This window comes from Cynocephalus volans, chromosome 4, assembly GCF_027409185.1.
Source record: "Cynocephalus volans isolate mCynVol1 chromosome 4, mCynVol1.pri, whole genome shotgun sequence".
In the NCBI taxonomy this organism is placed as follows: Eukaryota; Metazoa; Chordata; class Mammalia; order Dermoptera; family Cynocephalidae; genus Cynocephalus; species Cynocephalus volans.
This window is the reverse complement of record NC_084463.1, coordinates 50,379,333-50,391,672: the sequence shown is the minus strand read 5'-3', so window position 1 is coordinate 50,391,672 and position 12,340 is coordinate 50,379,333. Positions and strand designations below refer to the sequence as shown.

Below are 12,340 nucleotides of genomic sequence, written 5' to 3'. Positions count from 1 at the left end.
CTTAAGATAGTTACTACAAATTCCTTTTTAGTCATTTCAAGGGTTTCCTGTTCTATAGGGTTTAGTACTTGAGAATTACTTTGTTTCTTTGCTAGTGTCACATTTACTTTTTTCCCATATATTTAGTATCTTTACATTGATTTCTGGTCATCTGGTAGATCAGTTTCTTTTTGTATCACTCTGGAGTGGACTTTGAGGAGGAATTCTTCCTTCTCCTTTTCCAGGCTCCTCTAGTGACTCTACTTGTCTCAGTGCAGCTGAATATGCTGCAGGCCACCTGCACAGAGGTTGTGGCTGTTACTGTGGTGGCAAGCATGCTTGCTGTGGTAGAAAGTGTGGTGCTGGCTGTTGTTGATGACTTCCACAGAAGTGTTGTGGGGCCTCCTGGGTCATGGTGGTGTTAGCTCCTGCTTTCTGTAAAGGCAGGCTGGAGGGCTACCTGGGGGTTTTACCTGCCTAAGCATGCCTAAACACAGAGGTACTGACTCAAGCCTTTTGTCCATGAACTCTTTTTAGTCACAAACACACATGAAAAGATTAGATAAGACTTCTTGATTCATTTTATGAAAGTAGCATTACCTTGATATCAGAAGTAGACAAAAAATCACATGAAAATATAACATAAATGAAAAAAAATTTTTTATCGGTAGGGGATCGCAACCCTTGGCACTGTGTGGTCTGCACCATGCTCAGCCAGTGAGCACACTGGCCATCTCTATGTAGGATCCAAATCCATGGCCTTAGTGCTACTAGCACCACACTCTCCCAAGTCAGCCACAGGGCCCGCCCTATAAATGGAAATTTCTGATAAATGCAGATATAGAAATCCGCAATCAATACTAGCAAACTGAGTTCATCAACATGGAAAAATGATTATACACCATTACCAAATGGGATTATTTTACAGATGCAATTTCAACTTAACATCCAAATCAATTAATTCAATACAGAATATTAACAGGTTAAAAAAAAATTGCAAAGATTCTCTCAACAGACACACGAAAACATTTTCCAAATCCTACATCCATTTATTATAAAACTGCTGGCAAACTAGGAATAGAAGGGATCTTTCTATACCTGCTAAAGTGGACCTAGAAAAAATTTACAGCTAATGCTATACTTAATGGTGAAACCCTTGTGCTCTAATTTATCTCAAACTCGGAGAACAAAAGATGAATGTCCACTATTCCCATTCTATTTAACACTGAATTAAAAATTTTGCCAGCAAAACTTACATAAGAATTATAAGCAAAATTCTGAAAATTGAAAAAGAAGTAGGACTGTCATTGATTGCAAATGACATAAACTTGGTTATAAAATATTTAAGAAATTTGGGGCCAGCCCGTGGCTCACTTGGGAGAGTGTGGTGCTGATAACACCAAGGCCACAGCTTCGGATCCCTGTATAGGGATGGCCGGTTAGCTCACTTGGGAGAGCGTGCTGCTGAGGACAAACACCAAGTCAAGGGGTAAGATCCCCTTATCAGTCATCTTTAAAAAAAAAAAAATACAACAGTATGTTGCTGTTAATTGTAATGTCAAATTTATTTGTTAAATAGTTCCAAAAAGCAAAATCATTTTTGTTGCATGTTATGGGTTAATGTTCCTCTAATTGCAGTGCCATAAAAGCTTATTGAAGTTCTTTTGGTTAAACCAGGCACATCATGCCAGCACCTCGGGGCCTGCCCAGGGACCCAGTGCATGAGCGCCTTAAGAGCCAATCAGAGCATAGCCTGCCGTCGCGCCACCCGGCGGCCAACCAATGGGAGCGCTGCGGGCTCTATAAAAGCGAGAGCGCTGAGCCTCTCAGTGCCAGTCGGGAGCGGAGACAGCGGGAGCCTCTTCGTTGTCATGGTTCGCACCAAGCCGACGGCGCGGAAGTCGACCGGCGGCAAGGCGCCGCGGCAGCAGCTGGCCGCGAAAGGAGCCCGCAAGAGCGTCCCGGCCACCGGCGGCGTGATGAAGCCGTACCGCTTTCGGCCCGGCTCGGTGGCGCTGCGCGAGATTCGCCGCTACCAGAAATCCAGCGCCCTGCTGGTCCGCAAACTGCCGTTCCAGCGGCTGGTGCGAGAGGTCGCGCAGGATTTCAAGCCAGACCTGCGCTTTCAGATGTCGGCCGTGATGGCGCTCCAGGAGGCCTGCGAATCCTACTTGGTGGGGCTGTTTGAGGACACCAACCTGTGCGCCATCCACGCCAAGCGTGTCACCATCATGCTCAGAGACATGCAGCTCGCGCTCCGTCTCCGCGGGACGTGGGTCTAGGCTCCAGGGGCGATCGCCCTGAGGTCCTGTCACTCCAAAGGCTCTTTTAAGAGCCACCCGTTTGGTATAAAAAGTGGCTGTAATATGGCGGGTTGCCGGGCGTCCACGGGGCTTCTTCCGGCGGTCGGTGCCGGTTCTGTCCCCTCTGTTCGCTTACCAATTAGGTAGGTAATAAACCTAATGAGGTGTTTGCGGTAACTCAGCCCGATGCCAGTTAGGTTACGAGCCCTGCTAGTTGTCTGCACGAACTGGAGCATCTGTTCAGACGGCAGCCTAGTTAGGCGCGCTAACTCGGCTTAGTGCCAAGTAGGTTGGAAGCCCAGTGAGTGGGTGCATTGTAAACTTGGCCCATCTGCTGTTGGGCTGGTTAGAGGCCTGTGTGTTCTCATCCCATCTCCAGTTAGGCCAGAAGTCCAGAGTCACGTGTTAACAGCCTAAATGCAAGGAGGTGCTCTACCCCGGTAGCTAACTTCCTGAGCAGTGTCTGGCATTGACTGGCATTGATGGCCCACATGCTGGCACGTTGAAACAGGCTTCCCAGACCTACAAAGTAGACTGATAATCTGGGGACGAGGGGCGAGGAATCAATTTGAGGAGAAATCCTGTCACCAGGGTGGTTAGCCTGGAACCCAATAGTGGAGTTTAGGTCGGGATAACTTGAGAATGGCTGTAAGGATACGGATGTAAGAATTTTCTTTGGTACAAATTACAATTGTTCACTAAAGGCTTTATTAAATTACTGGAAGCCAGGCACTGTCTGGTGCTGAGAACACAGTAAAATCCATTCCCTACTGTCACTGGCCACTCGGTTTTCCAGGGGCTTACAGTTGAGTGAAGGAGGCTTGTATTGCACGTAGAAGCAATGATAGTAAAAAGTGCTCTTAGGAATAGCAAGGGGTGTGAGTAAGAGGCTCTCAGAATGCAATAGTGGGATCTGGAAGCCTCTGAGCCCGGCTTCTATCCTGCCGACTCAATTCAAACGCTATAGCAACTAAATGAGTACGCACACAATTAAAATCTCCACTTTTAGAATGTACTTAAGTTAGCTGATGACAAATCCTTGAAGGACTGTCCAGAAACAGTACGCAGAGACTGTTATAAACAGAAGCAGACTAATAATACAGTACTCAAGGAAGCCTTTCCAACACACACATTTGTGTTACATCCCAGGACTGTCTGTGCGGAAGGGGCACAGCTCTGCACTAGGCAGTGTTAATTCTGAGCAGAAAGACATGGACCTGTCCAGGAAGCGCAGCAGGACTGATAAAGCCCAGCAAGGGTTTTGCGTCCAGGGGTTTGCAGGCAACATGCATGTCAGGTCCCATGTGAATCCTTGACTCAAAACCATGTGGACCCAAAGCTGGAGAGTCGTGCTGAGAACTGGGCAGGGTGGCCAAGGACAGGGATGTACCAACTGGGTCCCATGGGCATGCCTTCTCACTCTCCAGATACCATGCCACCAACTTGGTGGTGCAGAGAGAAGATGACTTGAGAAAAGCTGGAAGAGGAGAGAGCACTGAGGAGAGGCTCGGGTTCTCCCTCTTGTGATATAACTGGGGTCGCTCAGGAAATAGCTTCTAAATACAGAACAAGTAACGCTGCCCTCTGTGGTAGGAAACAATTGCTTGAATGTTTTTAAGTTAATTGTTTTCAAGTGTTTGTCATGAGAACCAATTTAGTCCCACCTGGAAAATTTGAATCATTTTTATAAAACTATGAAACTATTACAATTGGGACTGGGGCCTTTGTTGCTGTCCTGCCGGTCCTACTCATGTGGGAATAGAAAGTTGAAGTGTAGACATTTGTTCCCCTTTTACTGAATTCTGTGAGCCCCTGAATGCTACAGAGACAGCCTCAGAGTGGAGCGTTTACCAGCAGAATGCAGCGGAAACCCTGAAAATAAACAATGGAAGGAAAAGAGGGCTGGGCATCAGAGGAAAGAATACGCCACCCCAAATATGCCAGGTGGGCATGTGGATTACCTTGAGCTAAAGGCACTTAAAAAGGCACTTCTGTTTTCTTCCTGAAAGCAGGGGACGTGACTCCCATGGGAAACATGCCCTCCTATACCAGGAGACAAGAAAGATTCTTATCACCAGAGATGGGGACTTGAGGCTGAGAAAAATACACACCTTGTTAAAATAACTTGTATCTTCGTTTAGCCTCATATAATTTAGTTACTTTTTTACAAGTCACTACTCTGCTCAACCTGGTATGTAAACACGTAGGCCGAACCACTTTGGGGGTCTTCATTTTCCTGTGAAGGTGCCCTGGTACATATAAAAATGCATATGTATGCTTTTCTCCTGTTAATCTGTCTTATGTCGTCTTACTCTGTTTAGGTTGCTATAACAAAATACCATAGCCTGGGTGGCTTTTAAACAGTACAAATTTATTTCTCACAGTTCTGAAGGCTGGAAGTCATAGATGGGGTGCCAGCAGATTTAGTTTCTCAAGGTCATTTCCTGGTTCACAGATGGCAGCTTCTTCATGTGTCCTCACATGGTGGAAGGGGTGAGGACCCTTTCTAGGGTCCCTTTCATTAGGGCACTAATCCCACTCATGAGGGCTCCACCCTCATGATCTAATCACCTCCCAAAGCCCCAGCTCCTAACCCCATCACCTTGGGGTTAGGATTTCCACATAGGGAATTCAGGGGAACACAGACATTCAGTCCGTCACAAACTGGATTTGTCTTTACACGACACAATGGACTTTCCTGACTAGGAGTCAGGGTTGAACACAGATGCCGTGACCCTGCTGTCCTGTTTCCGGGGGCCCGTCTTCCTTTCCGTTCAATGGAGCACACCATTTTTCAGGAGTGCCTGGTTCTTTCTCTCGTCTTCTCTGCAATGTTAATAACTTCATGGGGGCTGGAGGGAGCAGCATCACACTGAAAGAGTGCCACTGACCGTCACAGTGAAGGGACAGCCGCCTTGTAACTGTTTACACTTGGCTGACATTTTCACTTCAAAATTTTATTTATTTTTAAAAAGACAATCTATAGAAATGGTATAAGATTTAAGAATTTCAAGAGTTTATATAGTAAAAATTGAATCTTTTTCAATTGGAGGGGGTTTCTCAGCCCTTAATTTTCCCTTCAGATGGAGTTTCTTGTATATTTTTCAAGAGGTGCTTATACAATCATCTAATTATGACTTTTTACCGAAATGTGCATATATGTTGTCTGACCTGTCTTTTAGTAAACCTAACAGCTTACCAGGACACATAAGAGCTTTCTGATTCTCCTTAATGATTTTATAGTGTTTCCTTTTCAGGATATTAAGGCTGTTTCCAATTGTTTTACCATAAAGGAAAAATAGCATCTCAGCCCAATAACCAGGGGTCCCTAACAGAACATTAATACTGAAATCCTAGGCTGATGCAGTATTTTAGCAAGTATTTGTTGAATATCCACATTTTGCTGGGGGTGAGAGGGTGGGGAGGGAGGGCGAGGAACAGGTGGAGACCCTGTAAGGGCAAATATAACCCTTTCTTTCAGAACTTCATCCTCTGTCCTTCTCTTTTTTTCTTTTGCCACTGGGATAAAAACCCTTGACCTTGGCACTGTAACACTGTGCTCTAACCAACTGAGCTAGGCAGTAGCCCCATTCTCTGTCTTTTTCAAATTCAAATGTATGTAAATCTTGTTAATGGCTAAACAAACCTCTTGCCAGTGTGATACCTCAGGAATATATCCTGAAGGACGTTGGAGCTATTTCTGAAATGTAATTGTAGAGAAGGAAAAAAACCTCTACCTTCTTAGGTTTGTAACTGGGGCCTACAAAGTAAACTGACAAAAGCCAGATTAACAGGAGAAAAAGCATGCACTTTTCATCTTAAGTTTTTAATTTTACATGCACGGAGGCTTCAGAGAAAAAGGAAAAACCAACGATGCTGTTAGGCTCAGGCACTCAGATACCATTTTTAACAGGTGATGAATTATGGGAAGGTGACTAGGGCATGCATAGGAGACAAGGGTTGTTTAGTAAGGATTATTTGTGCAGACTCTTCTTGGTGCAGAATTTCCATCTTCTGCGTGGCCATAAAAACTCCCCTAGAGAGGAGATTTCCGGCAGTCCTCATTTCTCAAAGTTTCTGCTTTTAGTTAAAGGAAGCTCCAAGAAGGTTTCTTCAATTGTCTTCAGCTCAAAATAATCCCCATGCCTGTGTACTCATAGCATATGTTGGGATGGCACACTCTGATCTCCTTCATAACCATCGAGGAAGACAGCACCTCGTGGAGGACAGTGACATTAATAAAACATGTATTTCACAGGGCCATAGCCTATAGCGTAGTAGGACCAAAGTCCTTAGTTTAGCAGGACTAAAGTCCTGTAGTTTAAATCATAGCCCAACTCTTTAGAAAAACACATGCAAATGCTAAGATTGGGAAAAACCAGAAAAACTTTCACAGGACTGAAGTCTTTAATGTAGATAAGAGAATTGAAACACAGCAAAAGTGATTGCTCTGGGGGCAGTTGCCCTTGGTGCCGCTAAACCTAAATAATGGGAAAGTATGTGAACTAAACCCTTCAAGGCTCTTCTGCTAGTTAGTGGTTGGGGGATGTTCCACATCTTACCCTCAGCTGTTTCTTTGAGTTTCTTAGGGAGCTAAGCACTGCTATAGTGATTATTTCATTGTTTTTGTATGTCACATAGCTTAGTTCTATTACTCCTTTTGATGGTAAACTGCTTGAACTATTTTAAGTTACACCTGCTTTAATGAAGATTGTCATGTAGCCAGTTTGTTTTCACTATGACTGATTAACCCCCTGTGTTTCTTCTGTAACTTTCTTGCCTGTACAATAAAAGCTGAGAGAAAACCTGACCCAGTGCTGTGCCTGGGACCCTTCTCTCTTGAAGGAGTTCTCCCTGCAGACAGACACTTCAGGCCTCTCAGTGCTCTGCATACGTGAGCTCTGAGTAATCCTTTGCATCTCAGTCACTCTACGAGAGGTGATGACAACACTCCGTCTTCCAGCTGCCTGGAAGGAGATGGGCCTCACTTCAGATGTCACCTGGCTCTGAATTGCAAGAGCTCCCTGAGGTACTGAATGGGTGGTAGCCACTCAACTTGATGAAAGGGTGAGGTTGCTGTTCATCTTTTCAGTCTCTTAGTGAGTTGCCTGTGATGCGCATGATGTTCTGGTTTAATGCTTACTCAAAAATAAAATGGTTTTCTTTCTCTTCTCCCTCTGTGGAGGGGTTTTCTGGGTTGGGGAGAGATTTTGTTTTTTGTTATATTTGCCCAATAGGCACAGATGTACCTGAGGTCAGAGTGGACCCCTAGCACAGCTGCTGCCCTTCCCCTGATGGGACAACCCTGGGCACTGGCCACTGGGACTCACCATGTGCGCTAGAATTAGAATGCATTCATTTAAAGTCCTTTATCTTCTGCAGTTATTAGAATAAACTGATCCAGCCACTGTCTATTACATTAAAGGTTGTGTTCTGTTTCTTAGAACTCTTGGTTACAAGCAACAGAAATGACAATTCAATCTGGTTTCAAGTATATGGCATGTTTACTACTAGGATATCTCACAAAGCAGGGGCCCCAGTTTCCAATAAGATTGTGGCCCCAGTGCCAGACTAATCCATCTTTTTGTCTCCCACCTCTGTTCTTTTCAGCCCCCACTGTATTCATCTGGCTTTCTCCACACACGATAAACACCACAAACAACAGTTCTGTAGCCTTCTCACCCTTCCCAGCTTCATCCACCAGAGCAACAGTCAAGAAATGCTCTTTTTTCCTGAAATCCAAAACCTGAGAGGAAAAGAAATACTACATGCTAATTTTAATTGTAATGACCATACATTCATTTGCTCATGTGGCCATAAGAAAATACTGCAGACTGGATGGCTTAAACAACAGAAACTCATTGTCTCTCAGTCCTGGAAGCTGGAAGTCTGAGATCCAAGTGTAGGCAGGGTTGGTGTCTCCTAAGACCTCTCTGCTTGGCTTGTAGACAGTGTCTTCTCCCTGTGTCCTCACATGGTGATTCCCCTGTGCTTGTCTATGTCCTAATCTCCTTATAGGACGTCAATCCTATGGGATTAAGACCCACCTATATGACCTCCTTTTATCTTAATCACCTCTTTAAAGGCCCTTTCTCCAAATACAGCCACATTCTGAGGTTCTGGGTGTTAGGACTTCAACATATGAATTTGGAGGGGACAAAATTCAGCCCACCACAGATAGTGAACACAGGGACCCACCATGTGCAGACACCGTACAAGTGTGTTCATTAGATTATGATGTTCAGTGACCACCCTCTGATCTGGGCACTGACATTATGTATCAAGTCCAAGGCCTTGTGGCCCAGCTCAGGGCAGGTGTCCACCTGCATCTCATGCAAAGACCACAGGATGGCCATGGGGAGTGGAGCGGCTCATGCCCAGTGGGAAGCCTGCGGCTGGGGGCTGGGATGGTGGGGGCTGTCTGGTCACCATGAGCTGTCCCTTAAGAAGGGTCAGAGGGTAAGGCCAACAGGAGGGTTCCAGGATTCTTTCTAGAAGCTTCCTGCTGTGCTCCAGTCAATGGGCAGTTCTAGCTATGAAAGTTCCATACCCTCACCACACACCAGCCTCACCCTCACCCCAACAGGACCCTCCAGGAAGGCCCTGCTGTGGCCTCCCCTTCCCTGATGCACTGTCTGTGGGGCTCCCAAACCAGAAAAAAATTTACAGACTTTATTTTTTAAGGGCAGCTTTAGGTTCATAGCAAGATTGAGCAGATGCCATTAAATATCACCACAGAGCCCTATTGCTTAGTTTCCAAAGGCACCAGTATATGGAGGGTCGAATAAATAAATAAATAAATAGGGGAAAAAGGAAAAAAAACTACAAGAAATAAAAAATTAAAAAATAAGGATGATTTTAAAATTTAAAAAAGAAAAAAGGAAATTTAAAAAAAGAAATATATATATATATATATCAAGGGGAGGAAAAATAATTTTCTCCAGACACTTCATAGTTCTCAGCTGGGCCTACCTGTGGCACAAGACAGACTAACAAGAGAAAAACAGAAGTTTAATAGCACACATACCTCTTTGTACACATGGGAGATACTCAGGAAAATCTCCAAGAGTAAATCTCCAAGAAGTGGCTCTGACTTCAGACTTACATAACCATCTTTCTCTGAACCAAGAAAGGGGAGACTAGTTCTGGATAGGTGGCCAGGAAAATCACCTTAAACACAGGTAAGAAACATTACGCAGAGCTCAGTCAGTGTTGTTTTCACTACGAGTCTCTAGTGAGTTAGTCACCTTCTTCCTGGTGCTAAGAGAGAGCCATCCTTACAGATGGAGACTTTCATTATAGATATAAATTTCTCTTACAAAAGGGTAACTTCTACTCTCTTTTTAGGGTTTCTTCTCTGTTGGCTATTTCCTCAAATAATCAGCTTAAAATAATCCTTATGCCAAAGATGTGTATTTGGATAGTGTGTCCCAAACCCTATCACTAAAGCATTCCAGATGGTGGAGGCCATGAACTGGCCTCCTGAGTGATGATATGTCACATGAAACCCACAGGAGGCTGAATGGATCAGGACATGCCACCCTAAAATATGCCACTTTCATATATTGATTATTTTGAGTGAGGGCCACTGAGAAACAGCAAACACATAAGGAGTTTCCTCCCCTCCCCCTTTCTGCCTAAAATCAGGGTATAAATTTAAATTTTGTAAAGGAAATTTCCATTTGTACAGATGCCCCCTCTCCTGTACCAGGAAGAGGAGATCGATGCATCACCAGAGGTGAGTCTATCTACCACGAGTTTCCCCCATACATTCCCTAGTCACTTCTCCACAATTTATTGCTCTTTGTGAAAATGGTATAGAAGCCCCTGGGTCTAACTGCCTCTTTAAGTTTTCAGTTCTCATGTGAATCTCCCATATATGTGTTGATCTAAAAGAAACTGAGGCCAAATATTAAAAGTATAGCATTTATTATAGCCAGTGTGGCCAGTTAGCTCACTTGGGGGTTGGGGGGCTGTTGATAACACCAAGGTCAAGGGTTCAGATCCCCATACTGGCAAACAGCCAAAAAAAAAAGAAAAAAGATTTATTGAGCCAGTATGACAATTGCAACCAGGGAAATGCATAGTCAGGTCACCCTGAGAAATGAGTTCCAAAGAGAACCAGCAGAACTGAGCATTTATAACCACAAGAAGGAGGAAGGGTCAAAGGACAGTGAGAGAAGATAGTCCCACCTCATCTCTTCATCAAGCTTTCTATTTGTTGTACATTACATATAGATTTGGGATTGTTACTAGGTTACAACCTACATGCAGGGATCCAGGATGAAGGTCACGAGGATTATTCTAGGTTATTGTATGGCTTCCTGGTGCCATTATACCTGCTTCTAAGTAAAATGGTCTTATGATAATGTTTTCCAGGACAGGTGGACATGATTGCTGACTTATCCCAGATCCCCCAAGGCACTATAATTTAGCTGACTTGGTCAAAGCAGATTTTTTAGTTATCATATGTAAATTTTTTTTAAAAAAGATGAAACGTATGTCTTTTTTCCTGTTAATCTGTCTTTTGTCAGTTTAATTTGCAGTCCCCAGTCACCGAATCTAAGAGTGTATAGGATATTTTCCCCCTCCCCTACAAAGCCCGTGATGTACATGTTGTAAGTGTGAGAAATAACCTTGCTATGGTGAGCCTCCAGGATGCGGGGTTGTCTGTTACTGCAACAAAACCCTGACAGATACAGCACAGGCTCTAGTTTGACTACAGAGAAAAATAATCACATTAGTTAGTAAAAAGTCTGGAAACCAGGTCCTGTAAGAAATTGTGGCAGGCATGAAGATATTAAGGCTAAAGAAGAGACAACCTGGTGGTCAGGGAGCAAGGTTTGGGAGAAGGTGTGGGGTTGATAAAGTAGGAACCAGATATCTGAAGATCTCCATCTGATAGAGGAGTCAAGGACATGCTCCATGTTACTTCAAAAGAGCTGGAAAATTCTAGGCTTCAGATACCAGACATAACACCATTTCCACCAGATTCCTGGGAAGGTGGGCATGCATCGCACTCACTAGGAGGTGGGTGCCAATCACCAGGGTCATGTTGTTACCAGGCACGGGTCCGGCTGCTCCCTTTCAAAAACAAGCCACTCAAAAGTCAAATGGTGGTAAAGATGGAGGTCAGCTTTTATTCAGAAATACCAGTGACCTGAGGAGAGATGTCAGGCTAACCATCTCTCCAATAAACCTGACGGAGAAAGGCCAGACTCGTATTTACTGAGGGGTTTTTAAAGAGGGGATTGAGGGAAGGGAGCATGGGAAATGAAAAGCAGGACGGAGGGGGACACGAGCTGTGGGGGCTCCGTTCAAGGAGCCGGGTGCAAGGTCTCACCAAGACTCCGCCTGGTTTCTGCTCCCATCCTTGTGGTTATCTCAGGGTCTGGATAGGGTGTGCATCCTGGCAAGTCTGCAGCTTCAGGCTGTCTGGAAAAGAACTTTACGTTTCTGTAAATAATGTCATCTTGCCCCATATCAAGGTTTAAAATATCAAATAACCATGGGAAATGAAGGAACTCAGAAATACATGCCAAGAAAAAAAGTGTCCTTTTAAAATTTGCCTACAGCCCATGTAGTTTTAGGTCCCAATGTGGCTTCAGTGCTGCTCACTCTAGCAGTGACAGAACAAGTTGGGCAGGCCCTGTAACGCCAGAGTCCTGTATTAGTCTGTTTTCTGTAGCTTATAATGGAATACCTGATACTAGATCATTTATAAAGAAATGGAATTTATTTCTTACACTTTTGGAGGCTGGGAAGTCCACAGTCCAGGAGGTGCATGTGGTGAGGGCCTTCTTGGTGGGGACTCTCCACAGGGTCCTCTGGTGATGTAGGGTGTCACAGGTAAGAGCAGCACCCTTCTTAGAAAGCCATCAGTCTACACCCATGGTAACCCATTACTCCATGAATGGATGAATCCATTCTTGAGGGTGTAGTCCTCATGATCCAATCACCTCTCAAAGGCCCCACCTTTCAAGTACCATAATAGGATTTCCCACCCTCTTAATACTGTTAAAGTGGGGGTCAAGTTTCCAGCACACGAACTTTGGGGG

General features: G+C 44.5%; 1 protein-coding gene across 1 annotated transcript; it reads left to right on the top strand.

The window, feature by feature from the left end:
• Positions 1-1,850: 1,850 nt before the first annotated feature.
• LOC134376770 (histone H3.1-like) lies at positions 1,851-2,261 on the top strand. Its single transcript, XM_063095294.1, has one exon. The coding sequence runs from the start codon at positions 1,851-1,853 to the stop codon at positions 2,259-2,261; it is 411 nt and encodes a 136-aa protein (XP_062951364.1).
• Positions 2,262-12,340: the final 10,079 nt, after the last annotated feature.

Coding starts and splice junctions, on each gene's coding strand:
- LOC134376770 (XM_063095294.1), top strand. CDS start 1,851: ATGGTTCGCACCAAGCCGACGGCGCGGAAGTCGACCGGCGGCAAGGCG.